Source organism: Mastomys coucha, unplaced genomic scaffold, assembly GCF_008632895.1.
Source record: "Mastomys coucha isolate ucsf_1 unplaced genomic scaffold, UCSF_Mcou_1 pScaffold18, whole genome shotgun sequence".
Taxonomy (NCBI): Eukaryota; Metazoa; Chordata; class Mammalia; order Rodentia; family Muridae; genus Mastomys; species Mastomys coucha.
Window position 1 is genome coordinate 7788858 of NW_022196900.1, and position 22506 is coordinate 7811363.

The following is a 22506-nucleotide window of genomic DNA, read 5'->3' on the forward strand; positions in this document are numbered from 1 at the left end:
GGGTCATTCATAAACACAACATTCCCACCAAGCAATGAGCATGTGGGTCATTCATAAACACAACATTCTCACCAAGCAATGAGCATGTGGCTTATTCATTGGGTGTGGGGATAAGTGACAAGCCAAAATGTCTTTCCTGGGACAGTGGTATCAACGTCCTGTCAAATGAAGAGTGTGAGGTAAGGCCACACTTCCGGTCATTGTAGAGAATGGCCAAGGGAGAAGGGTACCACCAGTTGACATGGCTCTTCTCCATGTCAGTCACTGAGCAAGGTACTCGACAGTATCATGCCATTGAATACTCAGTCACTTTCAAAGCAAGGGACAAGATTATCTTTTATATCACTATTTTAAAATGAGCTCTAAAATGAAATTTCAGAGTGATTAAGTGACTCTGCCTGGCAAGTAATGATACTTTTCACATGAGGGGGATGAGCTCCCCATCCCTGGAGGCATTCTAGCAGAGGCACGGAGAGTCAGGGCTCCTGTAACACAGTCTGTCATTCTATGGAGTGCAATGTCTACTAAATAATTCTGTCTTCTGGGCCCGCTTACTTGAGGGTAAAATCCTGGATGGTGAAGGCTAGCAAGTCTTCAAGGCTGGGAACATCACCCTGATCCCAACAAGCCCACTTTCACAAGTAGTGTCCTTCTGTGCCTGCTGACCCACAGCCCTGATACAGTGGGCTGAAGTTTTGGGGATTCCGTCTCTAGTCTTAAATAGCCAGTGTCTGAGTCCACTGAGGCAGCCTTTCAGACCCTGGCTCATGCAGTGTGTCAGGAGACAGAAAAGGACATTTAAAAATCAGCCTCAGGAGCCTCTCTGATCAGGGCCAAACTGTCCTGAAAGTTCCCTAGTAGGTTCTGGGAAGTGTCTTCCTGCCTTTACGGGATGCTGACAGTTGGCCAGAGAGATTATGAAGTCCCTAGGGCCAGGCACTGTATCTTACTCAACTTGGTGCTTCCCTGGAGGGCTCAGCAAAGCAGCAGGCTGAGGATGGGAGAGACTGTCTCAGCATCTGTTCCGTGGGGGTGATTAGGGTGTGCATGGAGAGGCGGGGCCTCCACCATGGGGAGGTACGTTCTGAATGACAATTATGGCATTAAAAGCCTGCAAGACCCCTGTCCCTTCAGATCAGGTGTGCAGACACCAGCCCCAGAGGCTGTCCTTTATAACTCAAGGAAGCCACTATCAGTCAGCCTCACAAACGGGCCTAATGAAGGCAGGCTGCTGGGAGCAGATGCTGGGCTTTCTATGAGAGCGCCAAACAAGGCCTAATCACGCTCTGCTCGGCTTCCTCCCGCTACAGATTCCCTGTGCTGTTTAGAAGAGGCAGTGACAAGGAATCTTTTTTCTCTTAAAGGGAAAGAAGAAGCTACATCTCCAACATTCATCTCCACTCACACAGGGCTCCAGAGACAGCAGAGCGGATGGGGGAGGAGCAGGAAACAAGTAGACTTGGAACTGGGCATGTCCAGGATGGGCGTGGCTCTACAGGGTGGCAACGCTGCCCTTGCCTCCACCTGCCATCCAGGGTGCAGAGCTTACTGCCCACCAGAGAAGGGCGGATACACTTAAGCTATGTGGAGGAGGTCCTAGGATCTAGTGATGGCGGCATGGCCAGTGGGGCAGGAGGGACCAGAGCCAGTACAGGGACATGGATGGGCAGTAGGTTTCTATATGGCCTCTGGGGATTCTTTGGAGGTTATTTCTCCCAGAGTGAAGGATGCTGGGTATTTGTACCTATGCATTATCATGGCTCTGGGTTGATCTCAGAGATGGAAGCATTAACTCCCCAGATAACAGGACCTACGGGTCCCACACAGGGAGGAGGCGCTGTTCCTAGCAGGATGTCTTGATGTGGGCAGGACCACAAACCTGATTTATGTTGGCGGCTCTGGCTGCCCTGTGAGTTCCTACGCTAAGTTGATGTCTAAACTTAACATATGAAAAAGAGAAGGGCAATAAAATCAGCATGCACCCTGCGATCATGTAATCCATATTTTACAAAGCACTCTGCTCCAGGTGATATAATTTGAGAACTTGGAATACGACAAAAGGATTTAGTTGCTATCATTCAAAGAGCACGCATATTTGCTAGGATGCATACTTTGTTCAGCCAATGAAGAAGACTCAACAAATGGGAAAATAATTACATTTGCCTAAGATAACACCTTTTGTGCAAGCCAGAGAGCTGACATGCGTTTCAATTACCCGCCATGGGAGGATGAATGAGTAAACCACACCAGCCCATTAGGCAGGGGCAGCCTGAGAAACACCTCTCCAGATTGATCAGGTGCCTGGTAGGGGTTTCACCCAAATGAATCTGAAGAGCTTGCCTCAATTCTGGCTTCCTCTGGAGTGTCTCTGGGATCTACTCAAAGCAAAGGCCTTCCTCTCCGGTCAACAAGCCAAGACAAATGGTCTGTCTCTCCAGTGGGAAGGCTAACCACAATCATAACAACCATACTGAGTCCAACTGAGGCAACTCTCCCAGGGAGTGTCCAGCTCTGCCCTGCTTTATGCCCTGAGGACCATGACTAGTCACCATCCTTCTCTGAACTGTTTACATGATACATGGGGCATGGCAGGGGCGGTTTCTGAGCCCCATGTTGACTCTAGCAGCAGCAGCAAACCCCACTAAATGGAGTAGTTCCTGCAGAACATTATGTGGTATATAAAAAGTGTGTGTGTGTGTGTGTGTGTGTGTGTGGTGGGTGGGGTGGGGGAGGCTGTGGAGGGTGCAATAAAACAGAGACTAAGGCGACACACCAGACTGGTATGATGGTAGGACTTTGTAAGGGTTCTCCATCAAACTGTCAACTTTGAAATGGTCGGGGTACTGATGACAGAGAGTGGAAAGTCACTGAGAACTGTGAAACGTTCTTGTAGGTGCAGTGGCTATGTCTGAAAAAAGTCCTCCAGAGGAAATGCACACGGATGTATTTATATATGGAAATGAACTAAGGCCTCGGAGTGGTTTTATAATAGTTAGCAAAAAGTGGGTTGGGTGGGGTTCATGGGATTGAGCCAAGATAACGTAAGACTGACAAAATGCAGGCAGTGGCTTACACTGGGTGATGGAGAGGTAGGGGTCATAACATTGGTCTGTGATCAAATCCCCGGAATGATGCAGGCTTCTCAGCATATTGCTATTGACTTACCCACGCTCCCTTTCTTACAAGTCTAGGAGTCACATGGGGGTCAGGTAGGCTTGGGGAGCTGGGCTTTTGAGAAACAATTTTCCACATAGCTGTAACTCATGTTCTCATGGGGAAGCGGTTCCTATCGACTCTTGTTTTATCTGGAATCTCATATCAGATTTCCATCTTTTCTGATGCCTTTTATTGCAGAAACACAACATCCCTGAATATAAATGCCATCAGCTGGAAAGAATAAGCATCCAAAAGCCTACCTTGAAATTGAGTAAATTTAATGGTTCCCATTCTCTCCCCGTTCCGGAACACAACTTGACCCTAAAAACAAAACAAAACAAATGAGAACAAAAGAGAAATGTCACATTAGCCCATTGAAATCGTAAACGGCATGGTGTGCTTATTAATATTGGAGAAAAATCGGCTCCCGTTGAAGGCAGACACAAAAGTCAAACTCATTACTTACACATTAGTTGTGACTTTATCTGTTTAAAATTCGAGAGGCACAAAATCAATAATGAAGCTATCACATGTGTATTAAAGCCGAGATAGCATTGTCGTTACCACAGTGATTATGAAATACCCACGTGGCTTATGTTATCATGGGATGAGGTCTTCCAGTGGGATGGAGGCAGAGGTGCGGTTTCTGATTGTTGGTCTTGTGCCCACCATAGGGCTTCCCTGAGGCTATCTGGCTGGAGGACCACCAGGGTGCTGGAGGTTGGGCTCTCTCTTTCTTCTTTCTTCCTTCCTTCTTTCCTTCCTTCCTTCCTTTCTTTCTTTCCTTCTTCCTTCCTTCCTTCCTTCCTTTCTCTTTCTCTGTCTCTCTCTTCCTTCCTTCCTCCTTCCTTCCTTTTTTTATTACATCTATCTATCTATCTATCTATCTATCTATCTATCTATCTATCTATCTATCTATCTATCTATGTGTGGTTTATTATTAAGGATGGACAGGGGTGAGCATGGTGGTGCACACATTTAATCCCAGCAGTCAGAAGGCAGAGGCAGAGATGGGGGCAGGGGCAGGGGCAGGAGTAGAGGCAGACAGATCTCCAGAGAGCATCTGGTTTACAAAGCAAGTTCCAGGACAGCCAGGGCTACACAGATAAACCCTGTCTCAGGGGGAAAAAAGATGGAGGATGTTTTGGGGACAATCATCCTGAGGTGATGTCAACCCCAATTATAACTGGGCTATGATGCAGCTCGAAATTAAGCATCTCCAGCCAGCAAGACCTGATGACTGTCACAGGCAGCTGAGCACCTCTCATTAGGGACTTTGGGGGTAAAGATGGCTGTCATCTCTAGCATCTGCCTTGATGGCTCTCATATGCTTGGCTGAGTACACCAGGGATTTAAAGAAGGCATGTTAGTTCCTTTTGCCCACCGTGGTCCCCGATAAAATTCTGCAATTATTCAAGGAAACTGATGAGAAGAAATTGGCATACAGTCTGTCATTGCATCTTAACAACTTGCTTAGGTGGCATGGAGGTGATGCACACTTTACAGATCAAGAAACTGAGGCTGGGCTGGGGAGATGGCTTCCGTGAAGACCTGAGTTTGATTCCTCAGAATCTCTGTAAAAGGCTGGGAGTGGCAGGCACAGCTGCATTCCCAGTGCTGTTTATGTTGAAATGAGAAGTGGAATCATAGAATTCTTGGATGAAATCCTGGGCATCTGGCCTGATGTAGGAAGCCTTGAATAAAAAGAGATCCTGTCTCAAACAGGACCAGTACCCAAGATTGTCCCTAGCTTCCACGTGCACTCATACCCGCACGCACACGCCCTCTAGAGTGCAATCACAGTTTCATTTTCTTTAGAAGTGCCAGGGATCCTACACAGGACCATGTACACACTACTGAGTGCTCTAGCATCGAGCCACATCCCTAATTGTTTTATTTAAGACCCAGGCTCTCTCACCGGAGTTGGTGAAAATTGAGGAAGATGTTTCTATGGAATCCTGCTTTCCTCTCACTGTAGAGCTTTTGCAGCCAGGGCAGTGGTGCTCCATAGCCACTGCATTGTCAGGGGAGCATCTTCCCTGGGGAGGGGGCCTGGGGTGTGTGGTCCCAGGGTAAGGCAGGACCCGTGTCTTTAAGAGCTAGGAGGATGCTGTACCTCATCTTCAGAAACACCTTCCAAAGCCACTTTGACACCTTTGTGAAGCCCTGACGACAGCTGTGAGTAGTATCAGTTTGAAACTGAACACCCACCCAATTCTACATTCAGGTGGCAGTAAGCAATTCCCTAAAGTGTGAAAACACTTCAAGGGAAGGTGAGACAGGAGCTGTGATTTTATTTCTAGGGATGATTGGAAATCACAGAACACCTTCCAAAAGGATCATATTTATGCAAATGGACCACTTTACCTGGGTGGGAAAGATGCAAACCACTCTCCACAAAGAGAAAATGGAAGAAAATTCCCCAAGGGCAGAGCCCTAAATTCCTTACTGATCTCTTGCCAGGATCTGAAGAATTCCAAAGGCAACTAGGTCTAGAATGTGGTCTGTCCTCCATATTCTTTTCTGGTTTCATTAAAAAGAGCGTGGGAGTGTGTCCTTGGCCACATGGTAGAAGAGAAATCACTCTCTTTCTTTTTTATTTTATTTTATTTATTTTATTTTTTAAAAGATTTATTTATTGCTATATGTAAGTACACTTTAGCTGTCTTCAGACACACCAGAAGAGGGAGTCAGATCTTATTATGGATGGCTGTGAGCCACCATGTGGTTGCTGGGATTTGAACTCAGGACCTCTGGAAGAGCAGTCAGTGCTCTTAACCGCTGAGCCATCTCTCCAGCCCCACTCTCTTGCTTTTTAAAAATTTATTGTTACTTTTAAATTTTTTTTGTGTGTGTGTGTATGTGTGTGTGTGCTCATGCCAGCATGTGCAGCACATTAGTGCAGGTACTCACAAGGGTCAGATGAGGGCTTCTGATCCTTTGGACCTAGAGTTATAAGCCATTGTGAGCTTCCTAAAGCCTTCAAACTGTATCCAGCTCCTGTGTAAATGCTCTTGGCTGTGGCCCCATCTTTCCAGTCTCCTGTCCACCCCCCCCCAACAAAACTAATTGTCCATTTTGAAGTAAGACTTGCTATGTTTTGCTTTTCCAGCAGGAACTCACCCCCTCCCCTTACTGTCTCAGGATCCAGAGGTAGGAGAGCAATGCCCGAATCTCACAAGCCACACTACATCTCTTCCCAGGCAGCATTCTAGACATTATCTCTATAATATAGCCTCCCCCCACCCCCAGCCTACAGCTCCTGTTTCAGTACAAGCCCTCAGTGAGTGGTAGCAGTCATTTTTTATTTAAATACTTCTAATAGCAAAGAGCTGAAGTGAAAAGATCTGAGGCACCAGGAAGTTGCCAACCCTTGGGAAGAAATTTTCAACTCCAAAGGACATCAGTTGGCAAAGGGGTAAAACCAGGTAGCCTCGTCTCCCAGAAGGGTCTTCTCCAAATGGCTGATCCATCACCTCATGAACCACCATGTGCTGTGCCTCCCAACAAGAAAGCACCTTGTTCCCCAATAGGGATTTTTTTTAAAATATTTATTTATTATTATATGTAAGCACATTGTAGCTGTTCTCAGACTCACCAGGAGAGGGCGTCAGATCTCATTAAGGATGGTTGTGAGCCACCATGTGGTTGCTGGGATTTGAATTCATAACCTCTGGAAGAGCAGTCAGTGCTCTTAACCACTGAGCCATCTCACCAGCCCGGGATTTTGTTTTAAAATTGTGATAGGCAGTGTTGATGGCACACAGATTAACAGTTGGCTTATTGATGGGTCTGTCTGGACCAGAGAGGAAGCCAGAGCTTAGTGAAGGCCCTCTGAGGAAACTGTCATGTGACTCAGTTTACTGAGCGACCAGTCACTCAGTTAGTTCCCTTCATCATTGTCAACTACTCAGAGGGCTGTTAGCCTCGATGTGGAAGGCCTCTTGCTCATGAGTAATCAAGGAATCCTCTTTAGAGGCTACCGTCCATGTTACAAGATGACCAGCTCACAACACAGTGTTTGACCTAACCTGTGCAAAGTATTCTGTTTTAAATTGGGTCTCACTATGATGCCCAGGGAGCCTGCAAATTCCAGGTCTCAAGGGATCCTCTTCCTCAGCCTCCTGAAGGGCCAGCTAGGTCTCCAGGGTGCTACACTATGCTATGCCCAAGTACCCCACTGGGCATCGAGTCTCACCCTAGGGGAGCGTTGTATCAATAAATGAAAAAGAAATGCCAGTCAGTGATAGGGCTGTGGTGGTAAGGAAGGAAGAGAGGCTGATCTAGCTGTGGAGTTGGTCTTACTTCTCTGAGGTCTTTCTGGAGTCCTTGCTCCTGGGTCTCATTCCCACCTCCCTTCCGATAGGCAACACTAGCTTCTTTGTGTGCTTCAAGTAACCTAACCCAAGACTTCCTGTTGGGGGCGGGGCCTTGGGCTGGAAGAGGAGATGGCAAGGGCTTCTGAGAGAAGTCCCAGGGTTCACCAGCATTCTCTGACTTTCTGTGGTGGATCACTGCAGTCAAACGGTGTGAGAGGCAGGCAGGAAGATGGGGAAAACTGGAGACATGAGAAGAGAGGAGGCTTCGTCCTGGAGCACAACTGACTTTTCTCTCCAACAGGGATGCAAGAGTTCCGGAGCTGTTAGCCCCTGCTTAAGGCCTTTGCCCTGTATCAAGTGCAAACGTGGGCTTTCCTAGAAGCCCCGTTTACAGGGTCAGGAAGGTACTAACCGTCTTGTGCAGCCCTGTCAGGTTCTAATTCTATCTCTGCTGGCTCAGACCCACCTCACTTATCAAAAGATAGAGAGAAGGATAAATATGTTTCTTAGCAACCCTTTGAGATAGAACTCAAGAGTTTCCAAAATAGCATATAAGATTATTAATAAGACAAGGACTTCTGTCCTTTGAGGAGCCTGTTGCCCACACGTGGGTGTGTGCTTTAGTCTCCACAATTCTCACTTGAGGAGTCCATGTCCACGCTCTCTGGCAGGCCTTGCATTTCCTTCTGAATTCTCTTTCTTCTACCTCTCATGTTTGAGTCTATGTTTAAAGTGGTTCGACCTAAAATTCTCTTCTGCTTCGAAACCACCAATCTCAGTTGGACCTACACTAAGGTTCTTAGAAGATGAAGGGACTCCTCAGGCTGCCGAGGGAGGCAGTATGGAGCTATGTCTCGGTCTCCTTCCTACTTTCTAAAACCCCAGAATTGTGCTCCCCTTTCAGAAAGCCTTTATGTATATAAATATCACGGCTTTCCTTGAGCGGAGCCAGTCCAGGACTGTCGCATCACTGAGGACCAATCCATGTGAGAAATTAGATCCCAAGGCAGTGGGCTTTGGTAGCTGCGACCTGGGCAATACTCATAGTTCACTCTCTCATCCATATATTCTTTTCTGTGTTGCAGGGGTGTTCAGGCCTCTAAGTCACATTTCCCAGAATCCCCCGCTAACCAGTTCCATTTGTGTCTTGATAATAGGAAGCATTCATGGAGAAAAGTTCATATCAGGGGAAATTTTTGACCCAATCCCCACCATGGTTTTGGGCATAGTAGTAAAAACTACAAGTGATCAAAGATGGAGTGGGGCTGAGTGGTACTTGGCTACCTGCTGAGTGCTTAGAGAGGCATAGCCTCCAGTGTAGCAGATCTGGCAGGGCTAGGGGCAGCATCCATAGGGCCCAGCGTGTTTGGACATCACCTCTTTATTTGTCTTGCATTCCACATCTGCTCCTTGATCACGTTGAGAAACCCTTTGGAAGTTAGACAGCATTGCGATCAGCACGCTATGAAGAAGGTAGGACCCTGTTGCCTTGTAGAAGCAGTGGCAGCCCCACCTTCCTTCCTGTTCCTCCACCTCCAGGGACCTGGGTACGCTTCCAATGTGTCACTTCAGGGACAACCTTCTTGTTCCAGCCCTCTCAAGAAAGTCCTGGGCTGACGCGGAGCCTAACTTGTTTTGTTAAGAACCTCTGTGGAGCAGATGTGGAAATAAAATCATGGAGGAAAGTCCCAGGTGGAGAATAGTTAAGGGTTTGCTTTCCCCTGAAAGAGATGCTGTGTAAGAAAGAGTGGAAGGCCATGAGCCCCAGGGGAGGAGGACAGTGATGAGGACACAGTGTAATGACACCCACACATGAAGATGCCGCCGTGAAATCCATTACTTTGTATGCTAACCTCAAAAATTAATTTAAAAACGCTATGGCTAAAAGGAGAATTTTAAAAAGCAGCCTGCTTCACGATGATCAATCTCAGCTGACAGGGTGCCGTGTGAGCTACACATGGGGGGTTGACAGATACGGGAGGGGGAGATGTATCCCAAACTTCAGAATTGGCCAGGCAAGAGCAGCTAGCGCCATCATCGTGAGTGAGGGCTGTCATGCTGTCTCTGAGCCTCAGGCCTTCTGACTAAAAGGACAGTTCCTACTTCTCAGGACAGTGTGGGAGGATTAAAGAAGAGACTTAGAAAAGGAGACTGGCCCTGCATTGGACCCAGAAAGTCATTTAATAAATAATCTACATTATCTAAGTCATTCTAGTGCCAGGTCTAATCCTTAGGGCAGAGTAGGGTGGGGCAGGGTGGGGCGGGGTGGGGGTGGAGATGGGGATAGGGATAGGGATGGAGATGGGGAGGAGAATGGGGATGGGGATGGGGAGGGGAATAGGAATGGGATGGGGAGTGCATCCTGTAGGCTCCAGGACTCTCTTAGAAAAGTCTCTGCTTTCAGACTTCATCTCCAACAGTTCACGACTGGATGCAGAACATACCCGATAGGGACTTATGAGTCACACGAGTCAAGCCCTAGAATGGGGCCTCTTCTTTCCTTCCTTTCTTTTGTGGTCTCAGCTTCAGCTTCACAGCAGAGGATGGACTGGCCTGCCCAGGCCTGGCATCAAGTCTGAGAGGCCAGAAGTGATAGCTTCTGGGAGGCTGGTAGGCAGCACTTGGCTGAAGCTGGTCACTAGTCAGAGAGGAGCTCCCTGAGCACAGCCTGAGGGCCTGGCCCCCTGGGAACTGTACAGTGCCAAGTTCTGTACTTCCCAGAGCATGCTGGGAAACGTTTCTCCTGGAGTGTGGTTTTAGAGTGCATATTTGCCTCTGGGCAGTCAAGCTTGCTGTGGGAGGGGGGCATGTACTAGCATCTGAGCATGTATGTGTGTGTATGTGAGGCATGCACACTCCATTATATATATGCTTTAGTGCATGTGCCTGTGCATGCATGTGTATGCACATGTTCGTGTACATGTATGTATATGTGTGCATGTGTTTTTATGTCTATGTGCATATCTGTGTACACATGCATGTGTGTAAAATCTGCACAGAGATGGACAATTCCTTTTTTGAATTTAGTTTTAAAAACATTTTAATGTTTCACATGCCTCTCTTTGCTCATTTATGATACAAATTGTTAAATGATTGTTGCTTCCTTTGATGAGTTATTCTGATTAAAGATTATCTGGAAATGATCTAAAAAAAGAACATTTTAATGTATGTGCATGTGCCTGCTTGTCTATATGTACACCACACGTGTGCAGGTGCCAGTGGAGGCCGGAAGAGGGTATTGGATTCCCTGGACCTGATGTTACAGGTGGTTGTGAACTACTTAATGTCAGTGCTGGTGTTGGGAATCAAACCCAGGTCCTCTGCAAGAGCAGCAATTGCTCTTAGCTGCTTAGCCATGTCTCCAGCTCCCCAGGTGAGCAGATGTCTAAAAAGCTGAGAGTTGAGGAGCCAGGAGCCCTGCCTAGTTTTGTTGGAGGAGCAGGCAGCCATTGCAGGTGAGTGGATAGTCCTGTACACAGAGTGGTTCCTAACCTGGGTTTGCACCAGTCTCCAAGGAACAACACAATATTATTACTGGAGCTACGATACTGCAGGGCAAGTTCCCATTCATGGAGGGTAGAGGTTGACACCATGCAGGCTTGAAGGAGAAGGTATCCTCTGTCCCCACAGGGACAGCAGAACTTAACAGGGAGGGAAAGATCAAATGATTAGGTCTGTCTGTCCTGTGTTCTGTAAAGGTGAAAAAGGGCATTTTTTCCTTGCGTGTCTCCTTGGACTGTAGGAGAGACCATATGTTGCCTTCTATTTAAAATGTTTTTCTTATACTGCAGACTCTTTTGATAGGTCTAAGCCTTCAGATGCGTGGTATGAGAGAGAGGTAGAGAGGCTGACAGGCAGGAGGCGTGGCCTGCCCACTGCCACTCTCTGAGGTTGGTAAGATGGAGTAAAAGCCCACATAGCAACTTTCCACAAAGCACTTGGTGGCCTAAGGCAGGGCTGGGCTCAGCAAAAGGAAGTGGAGGCCCAGAGAAGGCTGTGGATGGTCCACAGGAGGAGACCCGCTCCCTTTCTTTCGGTTAGTATGAAAGCAGAGGCAGATTTTTGGGAACAGCAAACATCAGACATGCATGAAATGTGCACAGAATAAAGGAATAGTGTAAGTGAACTTTGATATGGGAGGATGAAACACCAGGGAACATGTCAGTCAACAAGCTGTGCTGGGTGGCTGTGATGAGCCTGGCACATGTCAGGCGAGTGCCAGCAGAAAGAGTGAGCAGAATTCAGGCCTAGGCTGCATGGAGCTTGTGGTCTGCTGGGAGGGATAAATACTTACAATAGGTACATGGGGACATATCGAATTACTAATAAAGAAATGAAGAAAAAGGACAGATTGCTGTGAAAGAAAACAAGGCCCTAATTTAGACTAGAGGGGATCTGGGAAGGTCTTTTAGGGGGAGGCAGTTTTTGTGCTGAGAAGTGAAGCGATTCTGGGTGAGCTTAAAGCAACAGGTAGAATCTTGGGAAGAGGGGATCACAAGAGTGTTCAAAGGCTCTGGGCAGGAGAGCAGCTGAGAAGTCAGAGCATGCAACATTGACTGTAAAGCTGAAGAGGGTGACCGAGGAGCAGATGGACAAAGGTCATGACAGGTGACACAGCAAAGTGAGTGGGACAGGTGAGTGGGCACAGGTGTGGTGAGTGAGGACAGGTGAGGTGAGTGGGGACAGGTGAGGTGAGTGGGGACAGGTGAGGTGAGGGGGGACAGGTGAAATGAGTGAGGACAGGTATGTGGGGACAGGTGACTCGAGACTTAAGCCACATCCTTCACAAGACCCCCCTCCAGGGCTTAAGCAGAAAACAGTTGTTTCTGGGGAGTAGAGACTCCAGGGCTGGCTATAGGGATACAGAGAGCTTTTGTGAATCTTCATCTGAACAGGGCGAGTCACCATGTTCCTGTAAGTCACCCCAATAAACTCAGTTTCAATAAACTGGACTTGGGCAGAAGTCTTTCTTCTGTTTGTCGTTGGTGCCCTGCCTAGGATGAACTGGCAATTGTTTGTGTCCCCGAGAGAAGTCACATAATAGCGCCTTAATTTTTCATGGGAAGTCATGGATGTTGATCTATGGGGATGACTTGGTCTACATTGTCTAGACTTGAAAACATTACACAATGTTGGCAAAAGTGACGTTCTGCTTGTGCCAGACTCCCATTTGTTGGCCATCAGGTCTCTTTCCCTGTCCTTTCTGTCACATAGCTGGACAGGTTTCCCAGCCTCCATGTTAGTTAGGTCAGGGCTTCTGACCATTTAGCTAATGGTACACAGCAAGGATGACAGCTGTTCTTCTAGATCTAGTGCATACAAACTTCTCAAACTTCATTTCCCTACTTTCTAGTCAGGGTCCTAGGAACTAGCAGAGAACTTGGAGGCCCAAGGAGCTGCAGGGACAAGAGATGGAAGAGGCTAGGCTCGTGCTTGATCATGTGGAAGGGCCATGCCCCAGCCACTCTGCACTCTATTAGTTAGGTTTCTCCTCCTGTAATCAAACATCTTACAGGAAACCTCTTTAAGAGGAAGGGCTTGTTTGGGCTCACTTTTATTCTCCTGTTCTTTTTTCTCCTTTCATTAGTCCCCCAGCCCCCATTTCTTGCTTTTTGGTTTGTATGTTTGAGACAGACTCTCACTATGTTGCCCTGGTCAACTGGAACTCACTGTATAGACTGTGATGATCTTGACTCACAGAGATCTGCCCAAGTCTGTCTCCTGAGTGCTGAGATTAAGGTACATGCCACAATTCCTGGTTGAATCTATATGTCTGTCCGTCTGTCTGTCCATCATCTATCTATCTATCTATCTATCTATCTATCTATCTATCTATCTATCTATAATCTGTCTTCTATATCTGGTAATATTGTATGCATCAAACGTAGAGTCTCACGTATACCAGGCAAGAATTCTACTACTGAGACACATCCCTGGCCTTGCTTTGACTCATGGTTGAGATTAGAATCTATCATAGGAAGATATGAAGGCTGGCGTGGCTCTGGGTTATGGCGGCAAGAGTATGAGTCTGCTTGCTTACACGTGGGCAGAACAGGAAACAGAGCTTGGGCAGGAAACATGGTCTAACTATACACCTCAAGGCCCAGGCCCTAGTGATTGATCTATTTCTTCTAGCTAGCCCTCACCTTCAAAGCTTCCCAAGACAGTCCCACCAGCACTGGAGACCAAGCATTCAAACGCAAGAGCCTGTGGGGACATTTTACATCAAACTACCCTTGGAGGTTCTGAAGAAGCTTTTGTTACAGCAGCTGGTGTTATATATCCTAATAAAGAATGATACAAGGATGACATTCTTCTACAGACTGCTCAGTCCATATGAAATGTATCCTTCCCTCCAAGGAGCAATGCTAAATGCTAGTTAATCTTGTACTAGGTAATTATGTTTGTTTTCTTTCTTTCTTTTTTTTAAACTCTTCAATATTTTCTGGTATTCTCTAGAGAGCAAGTATTATTTAACTAACATGAAAAGTTTTTTTTTTTTTTTAAAAAAGTTTCTTTCAGTACACATGGTGGGATTAATGGCTCCAGCAGCATATGTATAGCAGAGGATTGCCTAGTTGGTCATCAATGGGAGGATAGGCTCTTGGCCCTGTGAAGGTTCCGTGCCCCCGTGTAGGGGAATGCCAGGGCCAGTAAGCAGGAGAGGGTAGGGTGGCGAGCAGGGGGAGGGGGGAGGGAACAGGGGTTTGTTCTTGTTTTTTTTTTTTAATTTTATTTTATTTTATTTTCCTTTTTTCAGAGAGGAAAGGAGATATCATATGACATGTAAATAAAGAAAATATCTAATATAAAAATACTACCAAAAAAGTTTTCTTTTTCTAAAATGCTATTATAAGGAGATATATATTTTTCCCAGCCCCCCCCCCAATCGCAACATCATCACCAACCAGCAAATTAATTCTCCTCTTGAAATACATTAATTTTCACCTAATGGCTTAGTTTTCCTGTACAAGAGCCAGGGGTTCTGTGTGAACATAAACACAACTTCTCTCATTGTCTGGTGACAAAAAGAAGCAAGAGCAAGGAGGCATACACTCCAGCTGGACCTGGCCTCGCCTTGAAGCACCATGCTCCAAAGGGCTCAGGTCTCTGCTCACCTGCCCTCAGGTCTCCTTCTACCTGCCCTGCGTAGCAGAGCCCCTGCCTGCACCACCACCTAGTAGACAAACAGTCTTCATGCTCGTTTGAACTCTGCTGAGGCAGCAGCTACGTAAGACACCTGAGCGCTCTCAGACTCCTCAGCGGCCTCAGTGGGATGGAGTGTGCGCCGTCTTTCCATTTTCCAGATGAGGAGACAAGAGGGACTGAGAGGGCAAGGAGGGGAAGGAGATAAATTCACGCTCCTGATATCGATCCAGCCCCTACCCCCACATCCACGCAAGACCCAGCCGCTGATCTGAAACTGAGCCCCTTGCTTTCCAGACCGTAGAGTGATTGCTTTCTAGCGGAGAAATGGTGTCACCACTCTTTGGAAGCATAGTTGGTGTGGAGAACCTGGTCGGGGTAGTGGGTAGCATCACTCGCTGCCTGCTCGGCTTCAAGCGTGTAGGATACAAGCCCCCGAGGCTGGAGGCCTCCTCCCAGGTGCCCAGTCTGCCTTCCTTGGTATCTGCAGCTGTAAGCAGCTCTGCCATGAGCAGCATTTAATTTTTTGCATTACTGTAGGTTCTATTTTTGTTAAATAGATCAGTCTCTCCAGCAGGAAAACTGAATTGCTGACCAGTCGACCCCAAAGTCCAAGACGTGCAGTTTGCAATCTGTTTGCATATTTGTCCACCAAGGTGGGCTGCAGACAGGCCTGGGGTGGGGGAAGGCAGCACTCCAAGCAGGCATCTGGTACATACAGCAGCCACGGGGAAGATAAGGAGGGACTCGCCTGCAGGAAGATCCTGGCAAGGGCTGGAGTGCACAGACTGAAGTGGGGGATGTGCAGGAAGTGGTAACTACTGAGGAAGGTGACCCAGAAAGGGGTTAACTCAGCACTCAGTGACTTCAGTTGCTGTCTCCCCAGAGTATAAGGAAATGGTTTTCGTGTTCTGAAAGCCAGGTCTAGGGTTCCCCATACTGAGTCAAAAAGCACAGTGTGGATAGAAGTTTTGTTTGTTCTTCTGAGGATGGGTAGCCCCTCGGTGGGTGCCTGGCAGGCAGAAGCCAAGGCAGAGGTAGGAGGTGGTCACTGTGAGGGACAACAAGTGAGGAGAGAGGGGACCAAGGATATGCAAGGGTGGAGAGAGAGGGAGCTTTGAGGTGGCGGAGGAGCTCAGCTGAGTCACCCACGTTCATTCTTGTTTCACAGAGACCCCTCCCCATCCTTGCAAGAGAAGCCAAGTTCAGTGCTGCTGGGTTTCTTGTGGTGGGGAAGGGGCTGCTTGGATCTGCACAGCGCAGAGCTGAGGGGAACAGGAGGGACCATGCCACCTTCTAGATCTGAATACACTTGGCGCATGTGTGGCCACGTGGGCGTGCGTCCAACCTGATGTTAGTTGTGGGTACCTCCAAAGTAAGGGATTGAGTTTCCCAACAGCCATTCCATGGTCCTAATGGTGACCTCACATTGTACAAATGATGCAGAGGAGACAGAGGTTTGGCAGGCCTAGTGGCTTGGGGGGTAGGGTAAAGGAAAAGAGTGGACAAGGAGGGTCTCAAGCTTTTGACCCCCGAGGAGGGGCCAGGCAGATCCACAGGGGGGTCTTAGCCCAACACACCAGTCTCCTCACTCTAGATATGGGATGCCTTGGTGGGTTCCAAGGCATGGCAGTCCCTCTCTTCTCTCGGCCTTGTGTTCCCCCCAAGCCTGTTGGAGCCCGGTCTCACTAGAATGCAGCCCCATGGTCCGGCCTGATGCTGTTGTGCTGGGATGGCCCTGCTGACCTTCTCTACAGGTGGTAGGAAGAGGGAAGACCTACATAGGCTTTAGAGGAGGGCTGACAGGATTCCAAAGTGAGCTTACAACACTCTGCATTTAGTGCAGACCTATTGATTTAGACCTAGCCCAGGCTGAGCAATACTCTCAGGTAAGGTCTACCATCAAGGAAGCTCACAGCTGGGGTGTGGAGGAAGGCTCACAGTCTGCTAACCACAGTGCCAGCACTGGCAGGATGTCCTGGCTGGCAGAGAACCTAGGGTCCGAGAAAGCTTCAGGGAAGAGAGGGGGAGGGAGGGAGGGAGAGAGGGAGGGGAAGGGAGGGAAAAGGGGGGATGGAGGGAGGGAGGGGGGAGAGAGAAGGAGAGGGAGGAAGGAGGGGGAGAAGGGGAGAGGGAGAGGGAGAAGGAGAGGGAGAGAGATCCCTCAGTGAGCCTAGGAAGGCTAAGAACAGCTAGCTGGCTAAGGGAAGGTGGGGGTGGTGAGCCAAAGTCAGGAAGAGGAACAACATATGTGAAGGCCCTGGGGTGAGAAAGCAGAGCATTCTGTAAGCAGTAGACATAGTTCTTAGGTGCGGAAATTGCAGGAGAAAGGAAGTGAGATTTCCTTTCCAAAGCACAAACCATGAGGCAAAGGATTAATCAATATCGAACATCTGGGACAGGCAGCAGAATGGAATTTGATTCTGTGAGGGTCTGAAATCCCCATTGCGTTATTATCCAGGTTATCTGTGGGATTCCTGAAACAACCATCTGAAGGCCACCACCCCAGCAGAAAGGCAGAGAAGGCTGAGAACAGGCAGGGACAACAGAGAGTCAGGAGGGATGGAGAGGAGGCCCTGGTGTTAGGAATGAGAGCTTGTTATGTGGAAGAGATGCTCTATGGAGCTAGTAAGTTCAGCCATTAAGAATAGACAAACAGTCAAGGCCAGGTGCTGGTGGGGACATAGGGCCTGGGACCTCATCATTTCTGGTGTGATGTCCTAGGAGCAGATACCCCTGACAGTATCCCACTCACCCAGAATGCACTTCTGTATCCATTCCTAAGAGATTCTCACAAGGGGACATTTGAAAAACTGCCATGATGGTGTAGCATGCCCCTCCCCGTCTTTGCCTCTGTTTCTGTCTCTCTGTATTTCTCCCTCCCTCCCTAACTTCCTCTCTCCCTCCTTCTCTCTCTTTCTCAGAGATCTGATCTCACAGACATACTACTTCATTGCTAGAAATAACATCAGATGATTCACATTTTCAGACGTGCCTGGAACCAGCTTAGGTCCAGCTAAGCAAACAGAAAACATTAGACACCTGCTGATGCATGAGAGTCTAGCTGTGTTCTCTCTCACCATGTTCTGTAAGCTCCCAGATGCCCAAACCAGAAGTTTAAAGTAGAAAACTACTAACAGGCAAGTTTGCCTATAAACTTATGAGTGATAAGCTTTAAAATAAACAGGATGTAAAATGTAGAAGTAAACCCACATAGCTTTTGTTTAAAAAAATAAAAGGCAAACTCAGGCAACAGAGGGAAAGGAAAGAAGACCTATACAATGAATAAGAGTGTGGTCTTCTGGGGCTGGAGAGATGGCTCAATGGTTAAGATCACTTCTCCTTGCATGGGACCTGGGTTCAATTCCCAGCACCACATGATGGCTCACAACCATTGCTAACTCTAGTCCCAGAGTCTTTGACACTCTCTGCTGACCTCAGTGGGCCTCAGACACACACACACACACACACACACACACACACACACACACACACATACACACATACACACACTATACAAATGTACACGCAGGAGAAACACTCTCACACACAAATAATACAATAAATAAACATTTAAAAAGGAAGACTGTAGTCTCCTGGTTATTAAAGGGGAGAAGGGTGAAACACTTGGTTCAGAAACTGTTTCATACATTCAATGTGCTTGCAATTCTAGGCTGACACCCAACTCTGCAAAATTATAAAATGAATTGCTTTCATTTTACTATTCTGGGTATCTGGTACTCTTATTATGAAGTGAAGACCATTGTTGCTTTCATTTATAAGAGGAGAGAGAGAAAGAGGGAGAAAGAAAGAGAGAGAGAAAGAGAGAGAGAAAGAGAGAGAGAAAGAGAGAGAGAGAGAGAGAGAGAGAGAGAGAGAGAGAGAGAGAGAGAGAGAGAGAGAGAGAGAGAGAGAGAGATTTTATGTCTTTAAGCTACTAGTACATTTGCATGAAGTAAAAACACAAGTGAAAGATTAGGTGTCTTCTGTCTTCCTAGTGCTGGCTGTAGGGAAGGGGGTTGGTAATGGGACTTACAGGGCAGGAAGGGACAGGAGAATGATCCCTAGCTAGTGGTGTTCATTGCCATGAATGGATGGCGAAGACCAGATAGCTCTGTGACTGGAGGAGGTCAGACAGCAGAAAGGGAACCTCCATGCAGCTATGAGGGCAGAAAAAATGCTGGCGAGAGGCTCAGGGGTCTGCGCCCTGTTTCCTTGTTTCTGTGCCTCTCTGGCAGTCATTTGAGCACACACTAATGCCTCATGCAGGACCAGTTGGGCCAGCCTCTGCAACAGGCACTGTGTGGGCTCCAGGGTTTCCAGTTCTCTAGAGTGGCAGGCCTCTCTTGCTCTGCTCCTACCGCAAGGCCAAGAATCTGATGGGCCTGCTGTGGTGTTTGCTCAGTGGCTCTGAGTAGGGGAAAACCAGGTGATCCTCAGGTCCCGAAGGCATCACCACCTTCCCATATCCAAGCTAAGGGAAATGAGACGTACATAGACGAGTCCTGTGCCTCAGCTCCTCTGTCAAGAAAATGGTTTGTGTGAGTTTGTAGCAGGCAGTGTCCCCTTTACCACCACGGGATGGAGGAAAACAGGCAGAGAGCCTCTCAGCAGACGGTGTTCCAGGCTCCTTCCAGATCTAATGGCCTGTGCCATCTGGTGAGTCGACACTCACATCTCTGGCCACCAGGCCACACTAGCAGGCTAGCGTGTCACCCAACTGAGAACTCATTATTTGCCTAGGCTCCCTGTCTGAATATCCCCCGTAGAGCAGAGGTTAATCTTAAAAACTTGCATTATGTGACAGATGCAGGCAGAAGAAAGGGAGGCAGGGATGCTGGGTTGTTGCTAGACATAAGGACTGCCTAAGGATGGTCAGAAACCAGAATGTAGGGTGTGGGAGGCAGGATTGGGCCACACTGCATCCACAGTCAGTTGTCTTGGGTGTGGCTGGCAGGGCTGGCATAGGGCTAGAGCTAGAAAAAAGATGAAATGGGACTCCTCTCTTTCTTACTCTTGCCCAGAGTCCCTGCTACCCCCTCCCACTGAATCACATTCTTAAAGCTAGCCACCAAGGTCTATTCCCTTATTTGGCCACTTCCTCTTCTTGTAGCTGACTACCAAGGTCCAACTATTAAGTATTAAGTCCAACAGTCAAAAGCCCCCTTTGGCTCACTTAATTAACACTCCCAATTAAAATTCAACACCTCATCCTAACACAGGGTTTCTCCTTTTACCTTTATAAATTGCCATTTACTTATGGGCCATGCACATCTGTCTCCTCCATTCAGAGGCAGTCTTTGTCACTCTAGGGCAAATATTCACCCCCCTCCCGTTTTCCTCTCTCCATTTCCCTCATTCTTAGTCTCCTGTCTTTGTCTTTTATTGCCAGCTCTTTGTTGCTCTCAGGCAAATAAATATCCTTTGTGCTGAGAACTTGGTCCTAATGTGTCTGGTGCCAATACTTTTAGCAAGACTTGCTGGTCATTCCAGAGCCTTGGTGCTCACACTGATAGAATCTGCACCTATTGTAATAGACATTAATTTTTGTTGCTTGGCAACCCTTTGGGTGCTAAGAGTACCTGGTGTTCAGTGAGATTGTGCCAGCTAGCATCTGTGATGGCCTTTGTAATGCATGATGGCCCTTAATGTGTACCTGGGGACAAACCCTGATATAATCCTCTCCTGAGCAAATGGGGCAAGCCTACATGAACAGTAGGGTACTACAAATATGGGCAGATACCCAGGCACAGTTGGTGAAGAGACCCTTCAGTCTGGTTCATTCACAGAAGCAGAAGCCATCATTGTGCCATGAGGACATCCAAGTAGCCTATGGCAAAGAACGGAGTCCTTCTGCCAAGAACCAGAACCAGCTTGCCAGTCATGAGAGAAGCCATCTTGGAAGTCTATCTAAAGTTTTTTCCAGGGCTTAGGAGGATCACTGCCTCAGATGATGTCTCATCTGCCTTGTAGAAGAGACCTCATTGCAGAACTTTGCAGCTGAGTCACTCCCAAATCCCAGACCCACAGATGCTGTGAGTACAAAAACAGGTTTTGTAGCTTTAAGCTACAGCAGGAAATGGGATTCACCCTGGATGGCTCAAAGGAAGAGATTAATAAGACTCTTGAGGGGTGGGGAGTTGAATCACAGGGCACAGGGGAAGGTGAGGTGCCAGCCACAGATTGGTGTTAGCTGGAGATGTTTCTGTACTTTAGAGTCCAAGGGGAAAAGAGAGTGTCACTAGAGCCTTCTCTGTGTGGGGGATATAGAGACCCCACAGCCATGGTGACAAGATCCAGCCACAGGAACAGAGCTATTACAGAAGTCTCAGAACAGGGGGGAGAGGCTGGGCTAGAGCCCAACCTGTCTCCCTTTAGCTGCCTGTTTCCTGCCTGTCTCTCCACTAGAAAACCCAACACGAAGCTAGAAGACAATGGATGATACCATCCAGAGAATGGGTTAACATGGAACGAGAGTTAAAAAGTCAACAGAAATCTACGAAGCCGGCTCAATGTAGAGATGGGTCCAGTGACTTAGCAGATCTGTGTAACTGCAGTGCTTGACCTAAGCCAGCCGATTACAGCTAAGGAGGCTTGCAAGTGGACATGTTGTGAGTGTTACTGGCTTTGGCTGGATGTGATGCCCGAGCAACAGTTTGGAAGTTGGGAAGGGGGCTGGCCTCGGAAAACACAGATGTAAAGACAGGAATGGACAGGCCTCATCTTGGACTGTGGTTTGTGGTTAAGCGTGGGTCCTGTTACTTGCACCAGAGGAGTTGGGTGGCAATTTCCTGAGCTACACAGATAGGGACCATTAATCCCATGACACAGGGGAAGAAAAGGAGCTCCAGTTCTTGGTTATTTGGCAAACCATTTCATTTGAGTTCATAGCTAACTGACCTACCTAGGTTTCCTGGCATCTTTATTGTTCACACTACATGATGTTAGAGTTCTCTCACAGGGACCCTGTGCATATACATTTTTACTTGGGACCTGCTGTGAGCTCTTTCTTTAGAAGACCTGGTGCTGAGATAGAGTTTCCAGGTCACATCTCTTACAGATGGTGGCCCTGATTCTGAAGGGGTCCGGGCTCTTTCTTACTCCAGACAGCCTAGATCATCTTTTTGCTAGTTAGTCCTGCCTCCTGCTTGATCTCTTCATTGAGAGTCAGGTGAGAGTTGTGAATGGGCAGGGATCTCCAAGAGCTGACCTGACAAGGACTGGCCACTGCCTTGATGACTTCCCAAGGACTTGAGAACAAAGGTAGGAGTTTTTCAGTGTGGTGGGAGAGATGCCCTCTCCTGTGAGGGTGGGGTCCTTTTAAATGGCTCAGCAGGTTGGATGCTGTCTAGACTTCCATGATGTGGTCCCTGATTTCTCTCCCCTTGGCTTACATGTTTCAGTCACTCTGACCTCCTTAGGGTTCTCAGACACCTTGGAGACATTATCTACCGGTTCATTCCTGATTGGATGTCAGACTCTCAAAGAATGATAAATAAAATAAAATAAATGCACCCAGCACCACTTAAAAAGCCAGGCATGGTCACAGAAGCTTATAACCCCAGTGTTGGGGGTGTGGAGACAGGAGGATTTCTGGGGTTTGCAGACTCACTCCTGGTACAGTGAGAGATTTTGTCTCAAAGGAACAAAGTGGAGAGTGACACAGCAGGACACCTGACTTACTCTTCTGAATTCAGTATATATCATACAAACACACACACATATACACTTAAGAAATGTAAAAAAATCCCTTTACACACACACACACACACACACACACATACACACACATATACACTGAAAAAAAACCTAAAAAAAAATCCCTTTATACACCCTCCCTACACACTGAAAAACAAAAAACAAAAAAAAACTAAAAAAAAAAAAA

At 47.6% G+C, this 22506-nt stretch overlaps 1 protein-coding gene across 1 annotated transcript in view; it reads right to left on the reverse strand.

The window, feature by feature from the left end:
- Gabbr2 (gamma-aminobutyric acid type B receptor subunit 2) overlaps window positions 1-22506 on the reverse strand; it is a 339297-nt gene that overhangs the window by 86989 nt on the left and 229802 nt on the right. Inside the window, exon 8 of the mRNA XM_031377342.1 lies at window positions 3417-3477. Within this exon, the coding sequence (XP_031233202.1) occupies window positions 3417-3477 (61 nt within the window). The remainder of the gene's footprint in view (window positions 1-3416; window positions 3478-22506) is intronic.